Here is a 25,174-nt window from a genome sequence, read left to right on the forward strand (position 1 = left end):
AAATTCCATTACCAGGCCCTTCAGGTCTGGTATGGATATTAAGGGGAACTCCGCGCCAAAATAAAAAAAATGGCGTGGGGTCCCCTCCAAAAATCAGAGGGGGCGGGGTCACCCGTACATGTCACTAGGTAACCCTGGCATTTCCCCTTGCGTCAGAGGGGGGTAGGGTCACCCGTCCTGTGTGTTTTTTTTACCTTTTTTGTCACTTTTTTGGGTGAAATTATAGGAGTACAATGTACCCCATTACCATTTCACACGGGGGGGCGGGATCTGGGAGTCCCCCTTGTTAAAGGGGGCTTCCAGATTCTGATAAGCCCCCCGCCCACAGACCCCCACAACCACCGGGCAAGGGTTGTGGGGATGAGGCCCTTCTCCCCATCAACATGAGGACAAGGTGCTTTGGAGGGGCTACCCCAAAGCACCCTCCCAATGTTGAGGGCATGTGGCCTGGTACGGTTCAGGAGGGGGGGCGCTCTCTCATCCCCCCTCTTTTCCTGTGGCCTGCCAGGTTGCGTGCTCAGATAAGGGTCTGGTGTGGATTTTTTTTCAAAATTTTGGTGTGGAGTTCCCCTTAAAATCCATACCAGACCTGGAGGGTCTGGTAATGGAATTTTGGGGGAACCCCAAGCATTTTTTTTTTATTTTTCAATGACTTTCAGTGACTTTTATGTGTATTGTCGGGACTGACAATTCATTATTAGCCGGCACTAGCGCTAGCAATTTTAAATGGCTTTTTTGTCCTTTAGAAATGTAATTTTGCTCTCGGACTGTTATAAACACGGAAACATGCGCTACTTTACAGGCATACAGGTAAGAAATTTAAAGGAATATTTCACTTTTATTGTTTCACTTTAAGCATAAAATCACTGCTCCCGAAAAAACTGACGTTTTAAAAACTTTTTTTTGCATTGATACATGTCCCCTGGGGCAGGACCCAGGTCCCCAAACACTTTTTATGACAATAACTTGCATATAAGCCTTTAAAATTAGCACTTTTGATTTCTCCCATTTCTCCACAGACTTTTAAAGGGTGTTCCGCGGCTTTCGAATTTGCCGCGAACACCCCAAATTGTTCGCTATTCGGCAACCGGGCGAACAGCCAATGTTCGAGTCAAACTCATGTTCAACTCAAACAGACAGCCCATCCCTACTGATGAAGAAATTTGTTTCTTTTTTATTTATTTTATTGGATATTTATAGCAAAAAGTAAAAAATATTGTTTTTTTTTTTTCAAAATTATCTGTCTTTTTTTGTTTATAGCGCAAAAAATAAAAACCGCAGAGGTGATCAAATACCACCAAAAGACCGACAATTTTGAAAAAAATTATTTTTTACTTATTTTTGGGAAAAAAAGGACATCAATTTTGTTTGGCTCCAGCATCGCACGTCCACGCAATTGTGAGTTAAAGCAACGCAGTGCCGTATCCCAAAAAATGGCCTAGTCATTAAGGGGGTAAATCCTTCTGGTGGTTAAGCTTAAAATTGTTATTGCAGTTATTATAAAGCCTGAGAAAAGGAACATTGCTTACATTGATTTTTTTATCTATAACCTACTGGAGAGGTTTCAAGAATTACATGTAAGCATGAGCATTCATTTACATACATTTTGGAGAATATTCTTACCAGTTCTCCGTCTTTCAGTCCAAGCTCCTTTTCCAAGACACATTGAAGTTTTTTCTGTTTTAAAATGGGTAAAAAGGGGTTTAATACATGATTTTGTGTGTGTGTGTGTATATATATATATATATATATATATATATATATATATATATATACTCTCATTCCCCCCTGATACAACCTTTTGTACCACCTGCCCCACCCTATTAGAGTGTAAGCTCTTCTGAGAAGGGCCCTGCTAATCCTGTTGTATTTTATTGTATTATAACTGTATTGTCTACTTTTTATATTGTAAAGCGCTGCTTAAACTGTTGGCGCTATATAGTCCTGTATAATAATAACTCTCAAATGTGGCACATTCCACAAGAAAACTAAGTGTGGTGAAGCAGGAAAGCTAAAAAAAAAGAATTCAGCAAATTGCAGAAAAGTAACATAATGTAATATATAGACTCTGGATCCCTCTGACAAACAGTAACATTGCCAACTTTGGACAGCTGCACCAGATTCTGTGTGCACCAGCCCTTGGTGTCTGCCAATTGGATTTGGGGACTGATGCAGTTTTAGTGCAATTTCAAGTGCACTTCGTAGTTTGCACTTGTAGTGTAAAGTGGATTTGCCTTTCGTAAATAACCCTCAATCTGTCTAATACATCAGCAAAAACACCTTGTTCAGAAGATTGATAAACATTGTTTAACTAGTTTGGCTGTAGAGCAATTTTTTTCATATTTTGCACACATGCAAAAAAAATTCTTCATTTAAAAGGGGTTGTAAAGGTACATTTTTTTTTTTGCATATATCTGATATATATGCTGCATACATCTGGCATCTATATATTATTTCCACCAAAATTTTTATTTTCCCTGTTTTACACATACCTATTTTCGGCACTTCCTCCCTTACAGCCCCTTTAGATTTTCATAGCTTCCGGGTATTGGAGAGCGCTTCCTGCCACTACGTCATATGCTGAATGTGAGCTATAATTCCCTTTATGCTTAGCGGCATCGCACATGTGCATTGCCGCATTTTCCCTGACTGCTTGAATGAGAACAAGCACGGGAGGCGGAGCTACAACGTCATACACGGCTGCGGCTCCCGTGCCTGTGAGCACAGACAGCGTCTCTCCGCAGGGATGTAGTCCCTGTGGAGGGGGCGCGCACGTACGATAACCCCCTTTATCATCTGGGAGAACAACAGGAAGTGGAGAAAACGAACCCCAAAAAAAAGCATTTGAAAACAAAATTGAACGAAAAGGTAAGTGAAAACACACTACACTACCTTAAAGGAGCAGGATTAGCAGAAAAAAGCCGAAGGTTTAGTATCACTTTAAGGCAATAAAATTACTTAAAGAAATGTGAAAATTTAAGAGGTTGCGCTCTCATAAACATAAAGCTGTAAAGCTTATAAAGTTGTCTCTTAGTGCATTGACGATCTCGCAGTGCATTATGGGGTGTTGCACGGGCGCTTGAATTTCCCATGAACTCTCCACAATGTTCTAAATTCGGCGAACGGGCGAACATCGGGCTCATCCCTACTGATTTTACTTATTGTAATATTTTAACAACATGAAGGGACACATCACAGCCAATTAGAGCTGATTTTACTGATGTCAGGATGGACAGAATGCATTCTAATTGGTTGTTATCTTATAGCAAAATGTTTTTAAGACTTTTTGGATTACAATGTAGCAAATGTTCAGGATTAAAATGTTTACTCTCCTGTTGTCATTTACCATGGCAGGTTTGGAATTGAATACATGTGAACAGTGTATAGTTGCCAAGCTCTATGGGATTATTCAAGAAGACATTTCAAATAAAGCAAACTGGATGTCGATTATTTATCTATGCCTAGTAGTCAGATTTCAGCTCATTCCCAACACAGAAATTATTGATAATTGGCTGCTATTCTTTACAATACTTTGCATTCACATTATAAAAGGTTCTTACGAATATTGCTGTTAGTCCAGCAGCTGCAGAGGCTGCAGCAGCATCCTCATCAGCATCAGTTGGACCACGGTTCTTTAACTATAAAACAGAAAATAATGAATGTAAATTAATATTGTATCCAGCACAGTGCTTATGACATTCAAAATACTAATTCCAAGCTTTCTGTTTTGTTTGCTGGAGTAAATCAATGCTAAAGCTTACCAAACCTGGCCACAGATGTTCTTCCTTTATTTCAATGAAAAAATGTCAAATAAAAAAAATAATATATCTTATAAAATTTCTACACAAACCATATTGTAATCTAATGTTACTAAAAATTGGAAATTAAATTTCCTGCTTGTTTGATTGGTTGACTGGTTTTCTCAGAAATCTGCACTACAAAGTCAAATTTTAAGCATCCCCTGAAATAGAAATGTAAGTTTTGGTGAGATACTCCCCACAGTTTAAATAAGGGTTAAATACCTCTGAAGGGGTGCAGACACTGCAGCTTTCCTCATGAGAACACTGGAAGCGTGACTTGGAGCTCAGCGGGAAAGGACGCTGCCTAACTGAGCTCTGCTAGACCGCAGCACACAGAACCCCTTCCAGCCTCAAAAAACTTGGCGATGGGCAAACGAAACAGACTGCCTGCTTGCCCACAACAGCACCGATCACTTTCCACGCCTGGTTCCCGCAGCATACCGGAGCTTTTCGAGTTCCAGACACACAGGACAAGGGGGCGCTCCGCTGCTGGGATGGCGCTGATGGGACACGAGGCGGAGCACAGCGAGGAGGACTCACTGTCAGCCTCAGAAGACATGGTAAGAGAACCGGAGCACACTGACCATCCCCTACGGCTCTCAGAGATGACAAAAATTGCTGCAGACATAAAAAATACACTTTCCTCTGCCATCACAGACCTGAGAGCTGACTTTCTGGCATTATCAGATCGCTTATCACACACTGAGAGGGCAGAAGCTAAAAGAGACAGAGCAGTTGAGAGGCTGACTACCACAGTCACATCTCATGCCACACACCTAATTCTCATGAACAGACACCTGGAGGACCTGGATAACAGGGGCCGCAGGCAGATTATCAGGGTGAGCGGGATCCCTGAAAAAATAGAACCTGCTCAAATTAAATCAGCTCTTCAGGCAGTGTTTAATGAGCTGCTTGATCCCCCCAAAGACACTGACATTGAATTTGTGCAGCACACAGGGCCCAGCAAAAGGGACCCATATATTGATTTCCCAAAAAGTTGATAATGTACTTCCTTTTCATCCCCTTTATTCCCTTTGCACTACCCCTTTATCAGTTGATAATTGAGAAACTTTGTTTAATCCAGATTTTTATTTCAGCCTGTGAAATTTTCCACACGCAGCGATTCCTTATCCTGGATTACCATATTGTGGCAAAAATGGAACTACAAGTAGCTGACTAACTCACGTAATATCTATGCCATGCAACTTTCCACCCCGGACAATCCCCAATACCTTCTGTTGGCCGGATCTAAGATACTTGGTATTTATGTATCCCGAACACATCTTGTATTGTATTATATGTAGGATAAAGGTCCATTTGATATTTTGGGCTTACACAAAACTGACAAATACTCCATATTCGCAAATGCAAATATGGACTGGGTAAATAATCCAGGTATACCCCTCTCTATAATTTGAGACTCCTCATAGGCTGATCGGAGCTGAGCATGTGCTTGCTTGATGACTCTTGACTGGATAAACAGATCGCACACATGTTCTGCCACGATCGAACCTTGACACTCACCAAATTGACCGCAAACATGACAATTTCAACCCAACACTGGGGACACCCGATTAGGGTGCGTTCACTGCATCACAAAATAAAACAGATCCTAATTCATTCACAGTAATGGAGCTACCGTTTTTCAGATTCATACGAGTTTAAATGGCGTTAGCAGGCCATACAATTTATGAAGTTTCAAATTTCTTACAATTCTGCTAGGTTAACTAATAACTTTATTTACTCAATGCAGATCCAGCAGATTTTCGATGGATCATAGTTTACAAACCATCGTTCATTATTGAAGCAACTTTCATGTTGAGATTCATGTTACTACCCTAATGGCTGGAATGGGTACATGACTAACTTATGTTTACAATTGATTTATATGAACTGCGGGAGGCTTCACTCAGTTTATTTTAACCTCCCTGGCGGTATGATTATTTCAGATTTTAGGTGCTGAAAGCGGTACCATTATTTTGCATGGAAATTTGGCGTTTTATATTGTAGGCCTGTAATTCTTAGAAATAACTCACTTAAATCTGTCCGAACAAGAGTCTAGTAGACATCTCGGGTATGATAAAGTTTGAAACATGAAATCATAAATTTTAATATATTAAATAACTATAAATAATTATAACAAATAATTATTATTATTATTTGCTCAGCTGCAGAATTGTCTGTCATGGTTATGCAATAGAGTTTCTGTCAGCTTACCTGTCTCCATGTGTTCATCTCTAGAGACCAGCTGACCCTCGCCTGACTGCTTTTGTAGACTCTCCTCTAGCGTGGCTCCACCCCAGGTCCTATCAGGGAACCCTATATTAACCTGTGCACTGCAAGCCAGCAGTGCTGATCAACCATTGTGTGTTAGCTTTCGTGTGTACTTGCTGTGTTTCCTAGATCTGATTCCAGTTACCGGCTTTGGCCTGTTCTTAACTATTCCTGTCTGCTCGTGACCCTGACCTTTGGCGTGTCCCAGACCATTCCTGTTTGCCTGTGACCCTGAACCTTGGCGTGAACTCTGTTGTCCTTGTCTGCTTGTGACCCCGACCTTGGCTTGTCCCTTACTTTCCTTGTTGTTCCAGCCTGCTGCCTCCTTCCTCTTCTCCTGTAATCTACCGTGAGCTGTGAGAGCCTGGGGGCCGCGACCTGGAGGCAGACTGCAGCGCAGTCCATCCTTACCACTGGAGGCTCTGGTGAACACCTGCTGGCTCTTAGACTCCGCGCCCTGGGGAATCTATGCTCTAGCTCCCAGTGGGATCTGTGTCAGTGATCCAGTAGACCTGCTTCCTGAACCTCCCAGGGTTCAATCTGCAGCAGTCAGTCCTAGGGTCCACTACCTTGCGGTGCACTTCTGACTCCTACAGAGTGCATCTGTCACCTAGCCTCAAGGTGACCTGACATTATCACTGTCATTACTTTTAGTGTTTGATGACGAATTTCCCCACAAATCACTATCGCTCAGTTCTGCAAGTGATTCTAATTTATTATCGCTGATTTCTAGCTGGTCTAAAAGCACTTTTGACGTAAACGGACATTTTTTGGTTGCTATTGACAATCTCCAACTTCCTGGCAGAAGGAATAGTATTTATAATATAAAGCTGCATGCAGGACAGTGGACAAACCACTAGGGACAAAGGGGATATGTAATTATTTGATACAGTATACTGTAATCTTACATATTACAGTGCTGTATCTATACTGTGTTTTTTACTTTTTGAATTTGGTGCCGAACTCCGTCCCCGCGCATCGCAACGCTCGCAGGGAAGGGAGCTCGGCACTGTGAATCGATCCCGAGTGTGGCTCGAGGTTACCGCTTTTGGTACTGAAATCTCACCCCGAGCCAGACTCGGGAATACTGCCAGGGAGGTTAATACAACTAGTTTAATACAAAAGGTTTTTGGTATAGTTGTGTAGCGGGCAGCTACTTTCATGTAGGTGACCTTCTCTGTGTTTAAATTACAAAGTACAGTTTCAGGTAAAATTTAGGCAGGCTTGTACTATTATAACAGGCCTGGTTGTTTATTTTGGGAGCTTGGAGTATCAGTGCAGTGCAGGGTGTGGCCACCTGTGCTTGGACCCAGAGATGCCTCCTCTTGCTTTCAGTGAAGTGGTTCTGGAAGAGAGGTTGGACTTGGGATCTGAGTGACAGGCAGCTTGTGTATAAGTTCTGGCCAATCATTAATTTGTTTGGCAGGAGGCGGGACTCTCATAAAAGCTGGGGTCACGTGGCAGTAAGGAGAGTCGTAGTTCAGTCTGGTACCCAGAGAGGGGAGAGGTTCCCCTATGGGGAGCCAAGAGCCCCCCCCCCCCATGGGGAGGGAGGGGGGACCGGGACCTGCAGAAGAGTTAATGACACTGGACAGCATGTAGTCGCTGGTGTTGCTGGATGCCCCTGAGGGGAAGGGAGCGTGCCAGACCGGAGAAAAGGGATGGAGAAGCCATTTCAGAAGAAGTAGCAACTAAGCGGAAGACAAGTGGGCGATTGACTGTTTATGAGTGGCACATGGACTGTTGATCAAGTGAGTGAAAGCCCAGGGGAAGGGTACTACCAGAGGCTGAGGGATGTTGGTACGCAAGTCAGTGAGACCGGTGGAGATGGCCTGTGACTTTGGGTTCAACAATACCTCGGGATTCCAATCAGTCAGGCAGGAGGAATTATTCAGAGTAATCTCTTCCTTAGCTCAACTTGGAAGTACCATACAGATGGGAAGTAGTGGTAAAAAGGTAGCAGTAAAGCTCCCAGCACAAGTAGAGATACAGACTGTTCCTAAAAAGTTCTGCAGGTGAAGAAGTTATTCAGAGTGACTCTTTACCATATATTCTCTAGTAAATCTACTTCCGTCTTCCCCACTGAAGAAATCATTCAAAGTGATTTTTTTATAGTCCGCATTGTTCTAAGTCTTTGCATAAGAAGGCAAAGAAAAGATTATGAAGCAACAAAAGAGCATCTCAGAAAATCCTTCTCATATCCCAGTTTATGTTATATTAATAAAGCAAGAGAAAAGTACAATATGGACTGTTCCTATTTCTATGGGCTGTGATGGGCTAGGTGGAAAACGTGATTTATGGATATAATATATAATCAGCAGCCCCTGCGGGGGTAAGTGCTACATGTGGGGGCGTCATCCGGGATATCTGTTTCACGTTTGTCCGCTTGCCATCTCCCATAGCAATGGAGTCTGCATTTCAGTAACTGTTGCCAAGATAGTCTGCAGTATAATAGTGCCTGCCACCAGGTGTCGCTGGGGAGGACTTTGAAAATGTGCAGCTACAGTTCCTCGCGCGCTGAACCAACAAGTGGGGGGTGGAGCCACGCCCCAGAGGAAAAGTTTGTCAGCGTTCAGTGTGCCACGCGCCAGACCGAAACAAGCGGAGGAAAATGGCGGAAGGTGTTGGGAATACACCCATCATGCAGCGGTTACCTGACTTGCAGGACCGGGTTCTGATCGATATCAGTGTTCGATTAGAGCTCACCGGAGGACTGGCACTAGGAGTGATTGAAGGAGTGGAAAGACTTTGCATGCTGTGTCCCGGATGTCGGAAGCCTACGGTTGGAGTCGCCGCCTGGGCTCGGTGTGGGCATTGCGGTGTTCAGCTAACACGGCTGGGACCCGTTCAACAGGAAGTCAGGTACTACTCCGCCAGTCTTGCAATGGGACTTTGTCTGCCACAGATGCAGATGATTCGGAAGGCCGGAGAGGGTCAGATGTTGCCTGCTGCAGCAGTGGAGGAGCTCCCATCTGATTCAGCTGAATCGGAGCCACCGGAGGATCAGGTAGGATCTAATGGAGGAGCCTGTGGACTGGCTGGGGACCCGGGGACAGCTAAAGTTATTGTACAGTCTTTGGAGGAAACCCCTGAGGAGCTGGCTGGTGATACGTCCTTTGTTATGCCCGTCCGGAAGGAGCCTAGTTTACAGGAGAAGGATCCCTCGGGTGAGCCGGACAGGGTAAGCAGAGGCCGGGCTGTAGATTGGGGATCACCGCAGCTTTTACAAAAATATGGATCTATGGACAATCTATTTGAATGGTCATCTCCTGAAGAGGCTGAGTCTAGTGATGAGGAAGAATGTTTCTTGGAGAGTTCTATCTCAGTGGAAGCTTCTATAGGAGTGTCAGAGAAATTACCCGGCACATCTAAAACCCCAATTCCCCCTTTCAATGTTTCAACTACTGTCCTTCCTACCAGGGCAGCCACGTACCAACAATGGGTCACTAAAGCTTCTGACGCATGTGTTTTGCTTGGCAGAGGAAAGGCTAAAGATTTGCCCAGACTTTCAAGGTTCCAGAGGGAGGTCCAGAGGAAAGTAGCTCAGGAGTGGGGCCTAGATTATCCCTATGTTCGTGAATGGATTATGGAGATCGTTCAGAGTTCCCGGGAAGCATGGGAAGATGATCTTGTTTGGGACTATCTCCATGTTCCTAAACCCAAGCGGACACCTGACAGTGAGGTCTGGGTCCAATTCAAAGACATCTATCGTGAGTGGAGACTCGGGAGAGCAATCTACAAAGACAAAGTGTTGGTGGTAAAGGCAGGACAAAACACCAAAAAGTTTGCTCAAAGATTCCAAAAATACTACACAGATTTATACAACTTACCAAACACACATAAACCTAAAGACTTATCTGGGACACAGACAGGAATTATCCACAAATTTCTTACTGACAGTGGCCTACCCACACTAAATGAAGATGACGCCAAAATCGTTAGAAGAACCCATAACGGAAATAGAACTAACAGCAGCTATCAAATCACTTAAAACTGGGAAAAGCCCAGGCCCAGATGGTCTGACAGCCCACTATTACAAAACCTTTTCTACTCTATTGACACAACACATGCTGAAGCGAACCGACTGCGACCATTACTACACAAGATCATTAGCCCAGAACAAGTAGGCTTCATGCCAGGCAGGGAAGCAAAACATAATATGACAAAAGCCCTAAATCTCATTCACAGATCTCAAACGGGCGACTTTGAAGGCATGCTACTCTCTACTGACGCGGAGAAAGCCTTCGACCGTGTGTCGTGGGACTTCTTATTCGCTACTTGCACTCACATCGGACTAAAACCCCACATGCTAGCCTGGATCAAGACTATATATCACAACCCGACAGCACAAATTAAAGTTAATGGGACTTTGTCAGACACAGTAAAAATCCAGAACGGGACACGACAGGGGTGTCCTCTTTCACCCCTGTTGTTCATCCTCACACTGGAGCCATTGATCCACACAGCAAATGCTTCACCATCCATACACGGCTTTCAGGTAGGAGGCAAAACCTACAAATGCGCTGCATATGCCGATGATCTTTTATTTTTCATAACCCAACCACATATTGCCATGCCCAATCTTTGCAACGTATTTACTCATTGTAGTTACGTATCGAACTTTAAGATCAACTATAAAAAATCAGAAGCACTGAATTTGACAGTTCGGGAAGACACCAAACACAACACACAAAATAACTGTAAATTTAAATGGGAAACAGTCTCCCTTAAATATTTAGGGATTCAATTGACACCAGACCTAGACTCAATGTACAAACAAATTTCATATCACTTTTACAAGCCATAGCTAAGGACCTTGAGAAATGGTCGTTAAAATATTTTTCATGGTTTGGCAGAGCAGCCATCATTAAAATGACTATCTTGCCCAGAATCCTGTATTTCTAACAAACCATTCCTATCTTATTACCTACGAACTTCTTTCGCTCACTACACGCCTTGCTCAGAAACGTTCTCTGGGCATCCAAAAAACCGTGTATAAGTTTATCATTACTCACCAGAGACAAACAAAGTGGAGGCATGGGATTTTCTAACTTTAAAAATTACTACCTAACCACACACCTCACTAGAATTATAGACTGGACATGCCATGCGGATAACAAAGATTGGGTGACATTAGAAAATACCATGGGCCGTATACCTGTGTCCTACTCACTATGGATTCCATGGGATTTATGCCCTAAACAACTAAAACAACACCCTCTTATAGGGGCGACATTTAAAAATCTACAAACAGTGATCCGTATATCTGACTTAACCACATCCCCAGGTCCACTAACACCACTGACCGCTAACCCATATTTTCTACCAGGTATGTGCAGAATAGCTCAGCCATTTACCAATAGAAACTCACCACTATTGGTCACACAATGGGGTTATTTACTAAAGGAAAATCCATTTTGCACTGCAAGTGCACTTGGAAGTGCAGTCGCTGTAGATCCGAGGGGGACATGCAAGGAAAATAAAAAACAGAATTTTAGCTTGCACATGATTGGATGATAAAATCAGCAGAGCTTCCACTCATTTCAGATCTACCCCTTAGATTTAGAGCGACTGCACTTTCAAGTGCACTTGCAATGCAAAGTGGATTTGCCTTTCGTAAATAACCCCCAATGTCTTGCAGGTAGCAAAGTCAAACCAATTTCAATGTTACAAATGGAATTGGACTTGCCATCCTTAAATCATTGGGTATACCATCAAATACATGACTACATCCTTAGTCCCCAGAGACATAAACTCTTTACAAGACCTCGAATTTGAGACTGTCTGCTTCATGGCTAGCACATCCACGAAAAACATTTCCTTAACCTACACCTGGTTGCAGATCTCCGGCCTTCAGGAACCCAACAGACATAAAATGTTCTGGGAAATAGCTTTAAATGTGTCCTTTACCAAGGACCAATGGCTACAGGCATGTGTGTTTGCCCACAAATGTGCGATTAGCACGCGATTACAGGAAACCTCGTTCAAACTTCTAACAAATTGGTATAACACACCGACCAAAATACATAAATGGTTCCCTACAGTTCCTGATCTCTGTTGGCACTGCAACCAAGAGAAAAGAACCTTACAACATATTTGGTGGGAGTGCACCTTGATTCAGATCTTCTGGAGCCGAGTAACTGAAATCATAAAACATATTACTGAAACAAAGATCCACCTAAACGCAGCATGCTGCTTATTGCATGTCACCAATTGCTCAATGAAGAGATATAAAAAATCACTGACGAGATTCCTACTCACAGCCGCAAAGGCGGTGATACCCAGACACTGGAGAAATACCACTGCCCCTTCGACAAAAAGAATGGCTAGAAGAGGTACACCTTCTCTATAAAATGGAAGAGATCAGGACAATAGCTCACGAAAAAATCAAAAATTTCAATGACACATGGCAACCCTGGATCATCTTAAAATATTCCTCATCATTTGATTCTTTGATACAAACATGAAAATTGTCAAACGTAAGACCCTGACTTACTAATGTTTTCTCCTTACTTTTTTCAATCTTTTCTTCCTTCCCAATGTGTCACCCTCTCGAGGGTCGACACCCTTTCACTCTCCGTTTTACTTTGCTCTCTTGAGCTATAAATGCCTATTTAGAGTATTTCTAAATTATGTTATTGATGTATAATGATCGGCTGATTGTTACAACACATTTTAGCTAAGATCAGGCACTATATATGTTTCTCATGTTGAGACAACCGTTATTGACAACTCTAATGATGCAATTTCTTATATTTACAGTTGAATTTATTAATTAATTAATCTTATTCAGATTGTACAATAACTTTATTTTTGAACATGAAATAAAAACTTTTATTGGAAAAGAAACTTAGAACACTGGAAGTACACCAGGCCATTATAATGAACCAGATTCTTACATTCAATATACAATTGTTGTTGTTAAAGAGACATCTATTTCTTCAGAGCAGAACAAGTTTGTTAAAATTCCAACAATGTATATTATCTAACCAGGGAAAGGAGGGTATTTTATTTTTCTCAACAAATGTGTATGAGAAAAACAAAAAATGCAAAATATGTTTAACCACTTGCTTACTGGGCACTTAAACCCCCCTCCTGTCCAGACCAATTTTCAGCTTTCAGCGCTGATGCATTTTGAATGACAATTGCGCGGTCATGCTACACTGTACCCAAATGAAATTTTTATCATTTTTTTCTCACAAATAGAGCTTTCTTTTGGTGGTAATTGATTACCTCTGTGGTTTTTATTTTTTGTTAAAAAATGTAAAAAGACTGAATTAAAAAAAATTATATTTTTTTATATTTTGTTATAAAATTTTGCAAACAGGTCATTTTTCTCCTTCACGCTGATGTACGCTGATGAGGCGGCACTGATGGGCACCGATAGGTGGCAGTGATGGGCACTGATGGGTGGCAGTAATGGGCACTGATCAGCACTGGTTGGTTACACTGATAGGCAGCACTGCTAGGTGGCACTGATTGGCACCACTGGTGGGCATTGATAGGTGGCACTTGTGGGCATTGATAGGTGGCACTTATGGGCATTGATAGGTGGCACTCATGGGCATTGATAGGTGGCACTAATGGGCACTGGCAGGTGGCAATGGCAGGTGGCACTGGCAGGAGGTACTGGTGTGCACAGATGAGGCAGAATTGCCTCTTCCTCTTCGGGACCGATGTCCCTTGAACATAAGCTGGTGATCAGCTTTTTTTTCTCCTCACGCTGTCAGCGTGAGGAGAAAAAAGAAGCGATTACCGAGCTTTTGTTTACATCATGTGATCAGCTGTCATTAAGGATCGGCCCCTTACTCGGATCTGTGATCACCCGAGTTTCAGTGACTCTGCGATCACAGCGCTCGCAGTGCGCGCCCTGCAAGGGCCTATGACGGCATATGACGGCCTCCTGGAAATTCAGGTCCGCGCTGTGGCCATCATTCGGCTATAGCGCGGACAGCAAGTGGTTAAAAAAAAAGAAAAAACGGGCAGACTCAATGGACCACTTTTTTTTTTCTGCTGTCACTTTTTCTATGTTTCTATAAATGTGCAAAATAAAAAAAAAAACGATATTTAGTATCTCTCTCAAATAAATTCACATTTCTCCATGATTTGCATCTTTACAAATGCTGCAAGCATAGAAAAATACCTGTTCGTCCACTAAAAATCCAGTGAGTGTGTATCTTCCTGTGTACCCTGCCTCTGCTACACTGAAACTTTTTGGACTACAGAACATCTCCCCTCTATGCTAAGGAGGCAAGGTGAGGGGAAAGTGTTTTGTTGTCTAGATCAGCAGCAAGCAGCACAAAGTGATAACCCTGCTCCCCATATATACAGTATAGTAGGAAAGAATCATCACTTTAGAACAGGAAGTGTACTAATGGAAGGAGCACCAGATGAAATTAAAAGGAAAAAAACCTGGGAAATAAAAACGAATGCAGTCATCACATCTAAGGACTGGTGAGCTGAAATATAATACAATATAAAAATTTCTTTTTGGGTTTACATGCATTTTATCACCCAAAGGGAGTCTTAATTTTGATTTAGGCAGAAGTAAAAGGCCCATGTACAGATTGGGTGCAGGATTTAAGGTGCTCCACAGGAACACCGAGATCTATCTGAAGACTATCACAGTTCATGAGGATCATCGATAGACCTCACATAGCGCCAGCTCCTCAGCACTAATGTTACCTTAGATAGGTAAGATATTTGTTTCTATAAATGATTTGAATAACAAAAAAAAAAAAATCCCCCACACAGTATCAAGCAGTTTTATAAAAGCACAGATTGTATGAGTGCTTGTGCTCTGTGAGTGCCCATGTACTGTAAGTGCCCGAGTCCTGTGAATGCCCAAGTACTGTGGGTGCCCGAGTACTGTGAGTGCCCATGTGCTGTGAGTGCCAGTGTATTGTAAGTGCCAGTGTATTGTTCAGTATTAGAGTCAGGAAGCTAGTTGTTAGTTAATTGGACAGAGTAAATGTCCCAATCCCCCATTAAATTAGTGGGTACGATGCCCAGTGGGTATGGAGATGCGACTCGCTGTACATCTTGTGGCATGTATGCGTTCCTTGATCATCCGACCAAGGGCGACTACTGCTGTGCAAAATGTAAGAACATTGTTTCCCTGGAAGCACAGGTTCTGAATCTAGGGAAGCAACTGTCAACACTGAGGAGACTCTCCATACTAAAGGAGAGTTGGGATTGTACCCGGCAGGTGTCAGCAGGGGCCAGCACAGAGGCAGGTGGAGACAAAGAGGTGCAAGCACCAGAGCAGAGTAGATGGGTGACAGTCAGGAAGGGTAGAGGGGAAAGAGTCAGGGAGGCCGATCCTGGGCTGGAACATCCCAATAAATATGCCCCGTTGCATGACATACGTGAAGCCAGTCAGGGACCAGCATTGCTGGAGCAGAGTGATGCCCCTAGCTGCCAGGGGAGAAACTCCTCTAGTGAGGGAGGGGGCAAAGCCGAGGATAAGGAAAGACAGATTCTGGTGGTAGGGGACTCAATTCTCAGAAGGACAGAGAGAGCAATCCGTCACAAAGACCTGAAGCGCCAAACCGTATGTTGTTTACCGGGCGCTCAGGTTCAACATGTCATGGATCTGATGGACATATTTTTGGGAGCAGCTGGGGAAGATCCAGCTGTCATGGTGCACGTTGGCACCAATGACAAAGTCAGAGGAAGATGGAGTGTCCTAAAAAACAATTTTAGGGCCTTCAGAGCTAAATTGAGGAATAGGACCTACAAGGTAGTATTCTCATTAATAGTACCGGTACCTCGAACCACACTAGAGAGGCAACGGGAGATTAGGGAAGTTAACAAGTAGCTGAAGAGCTGGTGTAGAAAGGAGGGGTTCAGGTTCCTGGAGAACTGGGCCGACTTCTCGGTAGTTTAGCAGCAACGGACTGCACCTAAATGGGGAGGGTGCAACACGGCTGGGAGAGAAGATGGCCGAAAAGTTAGAGGGGCTTTTAAACTAGGCGTTGGGGGAGGGTCTAGATGTAGAGATAGCCAGCAAGGAACACATTTCAGAGGGTAGTATTGGGGGCATTCGTGGTAGGATGACTGGAGTACTTAAACCCAAGGTAAGTAAATTAACAAATCCATATTCCAGGTTCAGAACAACTAACAAGGAGATAGCATGCGACCAGACAAAACTATGAGGCTTGTTCACTAATGCCAGGAGTCTGGCTGACAAGATGGGAGAACTAGAGCTGATGTTGTATGAGAAGGATTTCAATTTTGTAGGAATTACAGAGACTTGGTTCAACAGCACTAATCATTGGCTGGCAATCATTCAAGGTTATTACCTATTTTGCAGAGACAGGGAGGGTAAAAAAGGGGGAGGGGTATGTCTGTATATCAAAAATGAAGTGTAAGTGAATATGAGGAACGACATCACTAATGTAGCAGGGGAGGAGGTGGAATCCTTATAGGTAGAGCTTCAAGGGGAGGAAACTAAGAGGAATGTAATGCTGGGAGTATGGCATAGGCAGAGGGAGGAGGGGGAGGCAGACCTTCTATCACAGTTTGGAATGGAGGCAAGGATGGGAAGTGTCATTATAATGGGGGATTTTAATTATCCAGACATAGACTGGGCGGAAGAAACCGTGCATTCGACCAAGGCTCGCCATTTCCTAAATGTCTAGCAGGACAATTTAATGTGTCAGATGGTGAATGCACCAACAAGAAAAATTGCATTACTAGACCTACTGATTACTAACAATACAGACCTAATAGTGGATGTGGAAATACGGGGCACAGAAATAGGAAGCACAAGGGTAATACAAAGACACTGAATTTCAAAAGAGCCAACTTCCCTAAATCGTGCTCTTTGATAGAAAATATTAAATGGGATAAAATCCTGGGTACAAAGAATACAGAGGAGAAATGGGTGTGCTTTAAGAGCATATGAAATAAAGGCATTGGCCAGTGCATCCCAATGGGAAATACATTTAAAAGAGCTAACAAAAGTCCTGGGTGGCCTAACTCTAATGTAAAAAATGTATTAAAAAGCAAAGGAGAAGGCTTTCAAAAATTACAAGGCTGAGGGGTCATCATTAACGTTCCAACCTTACAAAAAATGCAACAAGAAATGTAAGGGTGCAATTAAGGCAGCTAAGATAGATCACAAAAAGCACATAATGGAGGAGAGTAAAAAAAAAAACAAGAAATTCTTTAAGTATATAAATAGTAAGAAAGGGAGGTCAGAACATATTGGCCCCATAAAGGATGATGAAGGGAATCTGGTTACAAAAGATGGAGAGATGGCAGAGGTTCTGAATTTATTCTTCTCCTCAGTCTTCACAAGGGAAACAGGGGATTCCATAACCAAGTCTGCAATGTTTACCTTCATAACACATCACAGGAAGCAGCCTCATGGATAACAGAGGATAACATTAGAAGTAGACTTGAAAAACTTAACATAAGTCACCGGGACAAGATGGCTTGCACCTGAGGGTACTTAAGGAACTCAGTCAGGTTATAACCAGACCATGGTTCCTAATTTTTATGGACTGTCTACTGACTGGAATGGTACCAGCTGATTGGAGAAAAGCCAATGTAGCACCAATGTTTAAAAAAGGGCCAAGATATATCCCGGGGAACTACAGACCAGTTAGCCTAACATCAATAGTATGCAAGCTCTTGGAGGGGATGATAAGGGACTATATACAAGATTTTAATAATGAAAACAGTGTCATTAGCAGTAATCAGCATGGATTCATGAAGAATCGTTCTTGCCAAAGCAATCTATTAACCTCCTATGAGGAGGTGAGCTGCCATCTAGATAAAGAAAGGCCTGTAGATGTGGTGTATCTGGATTTTGCAAAGGCATTTAATACAGTTCCCCATAAACGTTTACTGCACACCTTAAGGTCTGTCGGCATAGCCCAAAGGGTGAGTACAAGGATTGAAAACTGGCTATGGGGGCGAGGCAAGAGGGTGGTGATAATTGGGGAGTACTCAGAATAGTCTGGGGTAGTAAGTGGAGTCCCTCAGGGTTCTGACCTGGGACCAATCCTATTTAATTTATTCATAAATGAGCTGGAGGATGGGATAAACAGCTCAATCTTAGTATTTGCTGACAATACTAAGCTAAGCAGGGCAATAACTTCTAGGATGTAGAAACCTTGCAAAAAGATCTAAACAAATTAATGGGGTGGGCAACTACATGGCAAATTAGGTTTAATGTTGAAAAATGTAAAATAATGCATTTGGGTGCCAAAAATATGAATGCATTTTACTCGCTAGGGGGAGAACCTCAAGAGGTCTTAGTAGATAACAGGCTTAGCAATGGCATGCAATGCCAAGCTGCTGCAAGCAAAGCCAACAGAATATTGGCATGCATTAAAAAGGGGATTAACTCCAGAAATAAAACAGTAATTCTCCCACTCTACAAGACCCTGGACCGGCCGCACCTGAAGTATGCCGTCCAGTTTTGGAAACCAGTCCTCAGGAGGGATGTACTGGAACTGGAGGGGGTCCAGAGAAGGGCAACAAAGCTAATAAAGGGACTAGAGGATCTCAGTTATGAGGAAAGACTGCAAGCATTGAACTTATTCTCTCTGGAGAAGAGACTCTTGAGAGGGGATATGATTTCAATGTACAAATACCGTACTGATGCCAAGCTGCTGCAAGAAAAGCCAACAGAATATTGGCGTGCATTAAAAAGGGGATTAACTCCAGAAATAAAACAGTAATTCTCCCACTCTACAAGACCCTGGACCGGCCGCACCTGAAGTATGCCGTCCAGTTTTGGAAACCAGTCCTCAGGAGGGATGTACTGGAACTGGAGGGGGTCCAGAGAAGGGCAACAAAGATAATAAAGGGACTAGAGGATCTCAGTTATGAGGAAAGACTGCAAGCATTGAACTGATTCTCTCTGGAGAAGAGACTCTTGAGAGGGGATATGATTTCAATGTACAAATACCGTACTGACCCCACAATAGGGAGAAATCTTTTTCACGCAAGGGAATTTAAAAAAGACACACGGCCATCCACTAAAATTAGAAGAAAAGTGGTTTAACCTTAAACTGCGTAGAGAGTTCTTTACTGTAAGAGCGGTAAGGATGTGGAATTCTCTTCCACAAGCAGTGGTTTCAGTGGGGATCATCGATAATTTAAAAAAACCATTGGGCACCTAAACGACCACAACATACAGTTAATGGTACATATACAATGTACCATTAACATAAAATCACACCCACAGGTTGGACTTGAGTGACTTGTGTCTTTTTTCAACATACCAACTATGTAACTATATGTATGAAGTAGTGACACACATATTTTTACTAACACAATGAACAATTTGATTTTTCTGGTTTGCTTGGGGAATGTTCTCAATCATTCATATTGGATTTTGCCAGAGCTGTAGTATTCCCTAATATTTTTATTTTTGAATATGGTATAATAATATCTAGGAAAGAATTACCTTACAATAAAGATAGTCAAGGTCAGTTAATATATCCGCAATATTCTGAAATGAAATACAGAGGTTTACATAACAACTCATATCCACATGACAAACATTTATTGAAAAAGCACAAATAATAGCAAAACTGTTTATACCTTCATATATTTCTGTGAATAATTTATGACATGCTAAGAGTTAAACGCCAGGTAAATCTATATACTTTTTCACCCACCAAAAGATTTTTCATTGTGTTAATGAAGTATTGAGATAAAGGCAACCTTAGCAGACCTGACTTTTCCCAAGAGATTGGTCAATAACCTTCTACTATTCTGCAGCTGTCACTGTCAAAAACATTTATGAATTTTATTGACTGAATAACTGGATTAAATATTGTTTCTTATATCTGCATGCGGTTCATCTTGATTAAAATAGCATGAAGATATATTATAATGTTCACTGATAAATCTGTAAAAATCTCTTTAGTAAAAATATGTGTTTAGTATAAGACAAATGTCCAAATGGTATGTAACAGTTCAGATTTTGGTCCCATAGCAACCAATAATCCTAAACAATGTGACACAGGGGGTTATTTACTAAAGGCAAATCCACTTTGCACTACAAGTGCAAACTACAAGTGCAAAGTGCACTTGAAATTGCACTGAAAGTGCACTTGGAAGTGCAGTTGCTGTAGATCTGAGGGGGACAAGCAAGGAAAAAAAAACAGCATTTTTGCTTGCACATGATTGCAGGGCCGTCTTTAATATTGATTGGACCCTGGGCAAAACTTTTCTTGGGCCCCCCCCATGCAGTTTCGCTCTCCACCTGCTCTAAATAGCAGCTAGACTCAAAATCAGTTTACTGAATCAGATCAGGCAGCTATTGCGATTGGTTGCCAGAGGTTACGGTGTATCATTACTGCTCACTGACTGGTTGCTAGAGGTTACAGCACACATTACGGCTCACTGATTAGTTGCTAGAGTTTACAGCACATGATTTCTGCTTGTTAATTGGCTGCTAGAGATTACTGTGGATATGACATCAGTGGGGAATGATATACATATCAATGCCGCCGCCCGCCGCTATTTACATATGAATGCCGCCACTATTTACATATGAATCCTGGTAATTTACATGTAAACACAGGGTCTGCAGGTGAGTCATCTGTACACAACAAAAGGACAGAGCTGGGCAGCATTAGTAGCCGCACTTTACACTGAGATATTGGGACACAGCACGGGACTACAACCTCAAGGGACAAAGGAATTTAAACCGGGATAGTTGGCAAGTATGAGGCAGCTGCTTTGGGCCCCACAACAATGACAGGGCCCAGGGCAGCTGCCCTTTTTGCCCTGCCTTAAAAACGGCCCTGCATGATTGGATAATAAAATCAGCAGAGCTTCCCCTCATTATAGATCTACCCCTCAGATTTACAGCAACTGCATTTCCAAGTGCACTTTGCACTTGTAGTTTGCACTTGTAGTGCAAAGTGGATTTGCCTTTCGTAAATAACCCCCGTGGTCTATTTTTTTTTGCCATTTCTAATTTACAGATGATATGATATAAACATACCTCGAGGGCTTTCTGCAGGCAAGGTGATTGTAAAAGCCCCCCTGCCTATTGGATGATATTATTTTGAATTAGTATATATGGGTAATTAATGTTATACATAAAGAAATCGTGTAAATCATCATATAATACAGTAAAGAGAGACATGCATAGGTAATACACCATTTATTTAATACAATATGACAAGACATATCATTGTATTTAATAAATTATATACAGTATGTTTTACATGAGTAGGGTGGTTGGTTTCTTCTTTAAATAGTTGTGGTGGTCTCATTGATATAGTGCTCATTTTTGTTATAGGCACACATATTTCAATGCAATAATATACCAAATTGTATAAAAAAAAAGGGTAGTCCTTATTAATTGCTTAATAAAAATGTATTTACAAAGGGGTGCATTGGAAAATATGATGATATGTAACATAAAAAACAAAATAAAATGTCTTAGTTGTCACTATACAGTTTTGGTCTTACCAATAAGCAAATAAGCTTCATCTTTAATTCGTCTATTCCCAGTTTTTGCTGAAAAAGCAAAATCCCAAAAAGATCATTAGTATATTTCTTTACAAAAATGATTATAGTAAGGCCAGGACCCTGTTCTCATAGGCTTCAATGGGCTGTATGCACACACCAACTAGTGGTTCAAGCCACATAAACACACAGCCCATTCACAGACTAATGGTCCCAGTGCACCTGTGAATGAAGATTAAAACACAAAAAGTATTCTTTCCTGAGGACAATAATAATCTAATTCAATCTTCAAGTTATCCCCCATTCTAAGTGTACAGGTATGTCACTTACATGATTCTTACTCATCAGTCTCAGCGTTATCTCCTTACTTTCTTGGAACAGGTTCTCTTTATATTGGAAGACAAGGGAACTGAGGGTTTTGGTTTACTAATGTAATACAGACAGTTTGCTTTGCAAATTAAACTTTTACTTAGCTTAAGTTGGCCATACACAGGAGGAATTTCAGATGATTCCTGCTGAATTGGCCAAAATTCAAGCCATAAGTGGTCCTGCAAGCACCACCCAGCTCAACAAAAGTCAATCTAAAATTGACTGAGCCAGGTAGAAAATGATCATCCCAACAGTGTCTGCATCTTAATGGTGAAAGTATGTGGCGCTAATCTAAGTGTACCATTCACAATGATGGGCGAAAATACAAAGTAGCCAAACACTCAGTACTACCTTAATATACAATACACATGTTGCCTATAACCAATAAAGCAACCAATGAATACTTGGAAAGGGTGAATATGACCCAGTGTGCATGTTGTATTCACATGAACACTGTACTACAGTAAAACACTCCTATCTTCTCTCGTGGAGGAGTAATAAACTATACTAAAGTGTTGAATGCTAGTGGTCATTCTAAATAAAATAATAAATAAATAATCCAATGTGCATAATGTTCCTAAAACGCATTGAGTAAAAATGTGGTCACAAATATTAAATGAATATAGATGGAGAAAAAATATTGACGTTAAATAAATAACAATTCATAAAATAAATACAGTGTGCATAATGATCGACAACAATGGGTGATTAAGTGTAAAAAAAGTGACAATCGTGAAAATATATGCATATACAAATGCGATAATAAAAAATATTCCAAAATTCAACACCCCTCCCACCTGAAAAAATTCAATTGCTAAAAATAGAAAAAAATATATAAATTAAAAATTAAAATAGAAACTGTGACATGTGATGTGATCAAGTCCAAATAAATATTGCTTCATGCAGTGCGATTCTTGATATCCAAACAAATAATCAATAGTAACATGCCAGTAAGGTGACTTTGTGCTGAAATCCTTCACTTCAAATCTGGTGCGACCCATAAGTGTTTCCCCCAGCCTCTCACCTCAATTAGCGGCCCCCAATGGGCCAAGTCAAGCAGATGGTTAATGCTTATGTGCAAGGTCCAGAAGCTGTTCACCTCCTCCAGAAGGTATGCGTGGGTCAGGTTTTCTATAGTAGGCAACACCGCTCACATAGACCCCCAAAAATGACAATAAGAAGGAGATGCTCCCATAGTGAAGTATTTCAATTGAAGTTTAATAAACATATGTAGTAACTTACGGTTTAAAACGCAAATGACAGCAGAAACGAAAAGAGCTTCTGGGTTCGGCCGTCCCCGGGAAGCGTCGGCACCTGGCTCCTCCTACCCTGACGCGTTGCGTCACACCACGTGACTTTATCAAAGGGATGAGGAGTCCGGTGCCTGCTAACCAGTTTATATCGGCGCCGCTGTCATGGCAACGATGTAAACAATGCTTGACTCCGATCCTATGTGTATATTTGAGACTAGCTGACTAGATACTGCTGGCAATTCATGATGGATAATGAATAATGCTTCATACACAATCGATCAAAGTATATTATACATCAAAAAGCCTATATTAAAACCTTAATATAATATGCATAAAAACAAATATTAAAATTGTTAAAATAGCACTGCTAAAAATAGCTACTAATTCCCTTATGCCATCTAGTGGTGACTCAACAAATGGCAACTATTACAATAGTTAACACACATAACAGGAAAAACACAAGGAACCTATAAGAAAAAATATGGGGAAGAAACAACTAACTAGGAAGTGTCTTGCTCAACAATTATTGATCATAATAAATGAATCTCCTAATCTGATAATGGACACATTTAAAACACAAGCCAAGTCTTCACAACTGGTATAGTCTAACCGAGCTGATCATGGCCAAACTTAAATCTTAATCTCCTAATATTGATGTCGGAAAGGAGAAAATCCAATTAATCAAATCCCTACCCAATAATCCCAGATACAAGGACACAATCTACCAATCAACCAATATTTGATGAAGACTATTAAAAACGTAAAATAAATACTAAAAATCTAAATTTTATTATTTTTAAAACTACAGTTAAAAATTGGAGATAAAACAGTTCAAGTCAAAATCTATGTTGTGTCCAGACGGCGTTAGAGTCCGTAATTCATGGATCCATTTTGACTCAGCCTGACTAATCTTAATAATTGTATTATCGCCTCTCCAATGGGCTTTATATTTCTCTATTCCGCACACTTTGAGTGATGAGGGGTCACTATTGTGATACTGTGCATAGTGCTTGGATAGACTATGTTTATCAAAGCTTTTTTTGATGTTACGTCCATGCTCTTTTAGTCTTATCCATAGTGCTCTTTTGGTTCTGCCGACATATTGGATACGGCAGGGGCATTCCAAAAGATAAACGACACCTTCACTCCTACACGAGATGAAATCCTTTATCTCATAGTTCTGTAGCGTAACGGTCGATGTGAAACCTGATTTCTTCTTTTTGTCTTCTCTCGTATGTCTGTAGGTATAGCAATTTTTACAAGGATAAAACCCCTTTCCTTCAAAAAAGGAGAATTTTTTCTTTTTTGGGGGGTCTAGAACATTTTTTGCCAGGCGATCCCTTAGAGTCGGAGCTCTCCTATATACAAATTTCGGTTGGTTAGACAGAATAGGCCCTAGATGTCGATCCATTTTAATAATATCCCAATGTTTTTTAACGATTTTTTCAATTTGCTTATGTTGGATATATTAATCCATAATAATGGGTACATTCTCTTGTTGGTTTGGATTTTTTTCCCCATCCTGTATCAATTTTTCTCTGTCCATTGCGCTAACATCCTTGATTTTTTCTTCAATGAATTTCATCTCATAGCCCTTCTGGACAAACCTTTCTCCGATCATCTTGGCCTGTTCTAAGAATGTCTCTTTACTGGTGCAGTTTCTTCTCAGTCTAACCAACTGTCCTTTTGGTATGTTCTCTAGCCATACTGGATGATGACAGCTATCCAGAGGTAGGTAGCTATTCCTATCTACTGCTTTAAAGTACGTCTCGGTACATAGCTTGATGCCTTCTCTCTTTATTTGAAGATCTAGGAAATTAATTTGCTCATTACTAATTTCCCAGGTTAGTTTTATGTTTTTATTATTAGTGTTAAGGTTAAAGCAGAAATCACTAAGGCTTTCTCTATTTCCGTTCCAAATTATAAAAATGTCATCAATGAAACGTTTGTAAAATAACAGCTGTTGTGGTCGATTGTTATACAATGCTTCCTCTTCCCATTCTGACATGTAAAGGTTAGCGACACTGGGCG

At 41.4% G+C, this 25,174-nt stretch overlaps 1 protein-coding gene across 3 annotated transcripts in view; it reads right to left on the reverse strand.

Moving 5' to 3' along the window:
* LOC141103572 (uncharacterized) overlaps positions 1 to 25,174 on the reverse strand; it is a 64,952-nt gene that overhangs the window by 20,707 nt on the left and 19,071 nt on the right. For 2 of the 3 annotated variants that reach the window (XM_073593314.1, XM_073593312.1), the window contains 5 exons: positions 21,525 to 21,572; positions 21,052 to 21,096; positions 19,501 to 19,545; positions 3,561 to 3,638; positions 1,624 to 1,677 (listed from right to left, as the gene is read on the reverse strand). In XM_073593314.1, coding sequence (XP_073449415.1) covers positions 1,624 to 1,677; positions 3,561 to 3,638; positions 19,501 to 19,545; positions 21,052 to 21,096; positions 21,525 to 21,572 — 270 coding nt within the window. The remainder of the gene's footprint in view (positions 1 to 1,623; positions 1,678 to 3,560; positions 3,639 to 19,500; positions 19,546 to 21,051; positions 21,097 to 21,524; positions 21,573 to 25,174) is intronic. The other variant, XM_073593313.1, reaches the window with a different exon arrangement.

Source organism: Aquarana catesbeiana, linkage group LG07 (genome assembly GCF_042186555.1).
Source record: "Aquarana catesbeiana isolate 2022-GZ linkage group LG07, ASM4218655v1, whole genome shotgun sequence".
Classification (NCBI taxonomy): domain Eukaryota; kingdom Metazoa; phylum Chordata; class Amphibia; order Anura; family Ranidae; genus Aquarana; species Aquarana catesbeiana.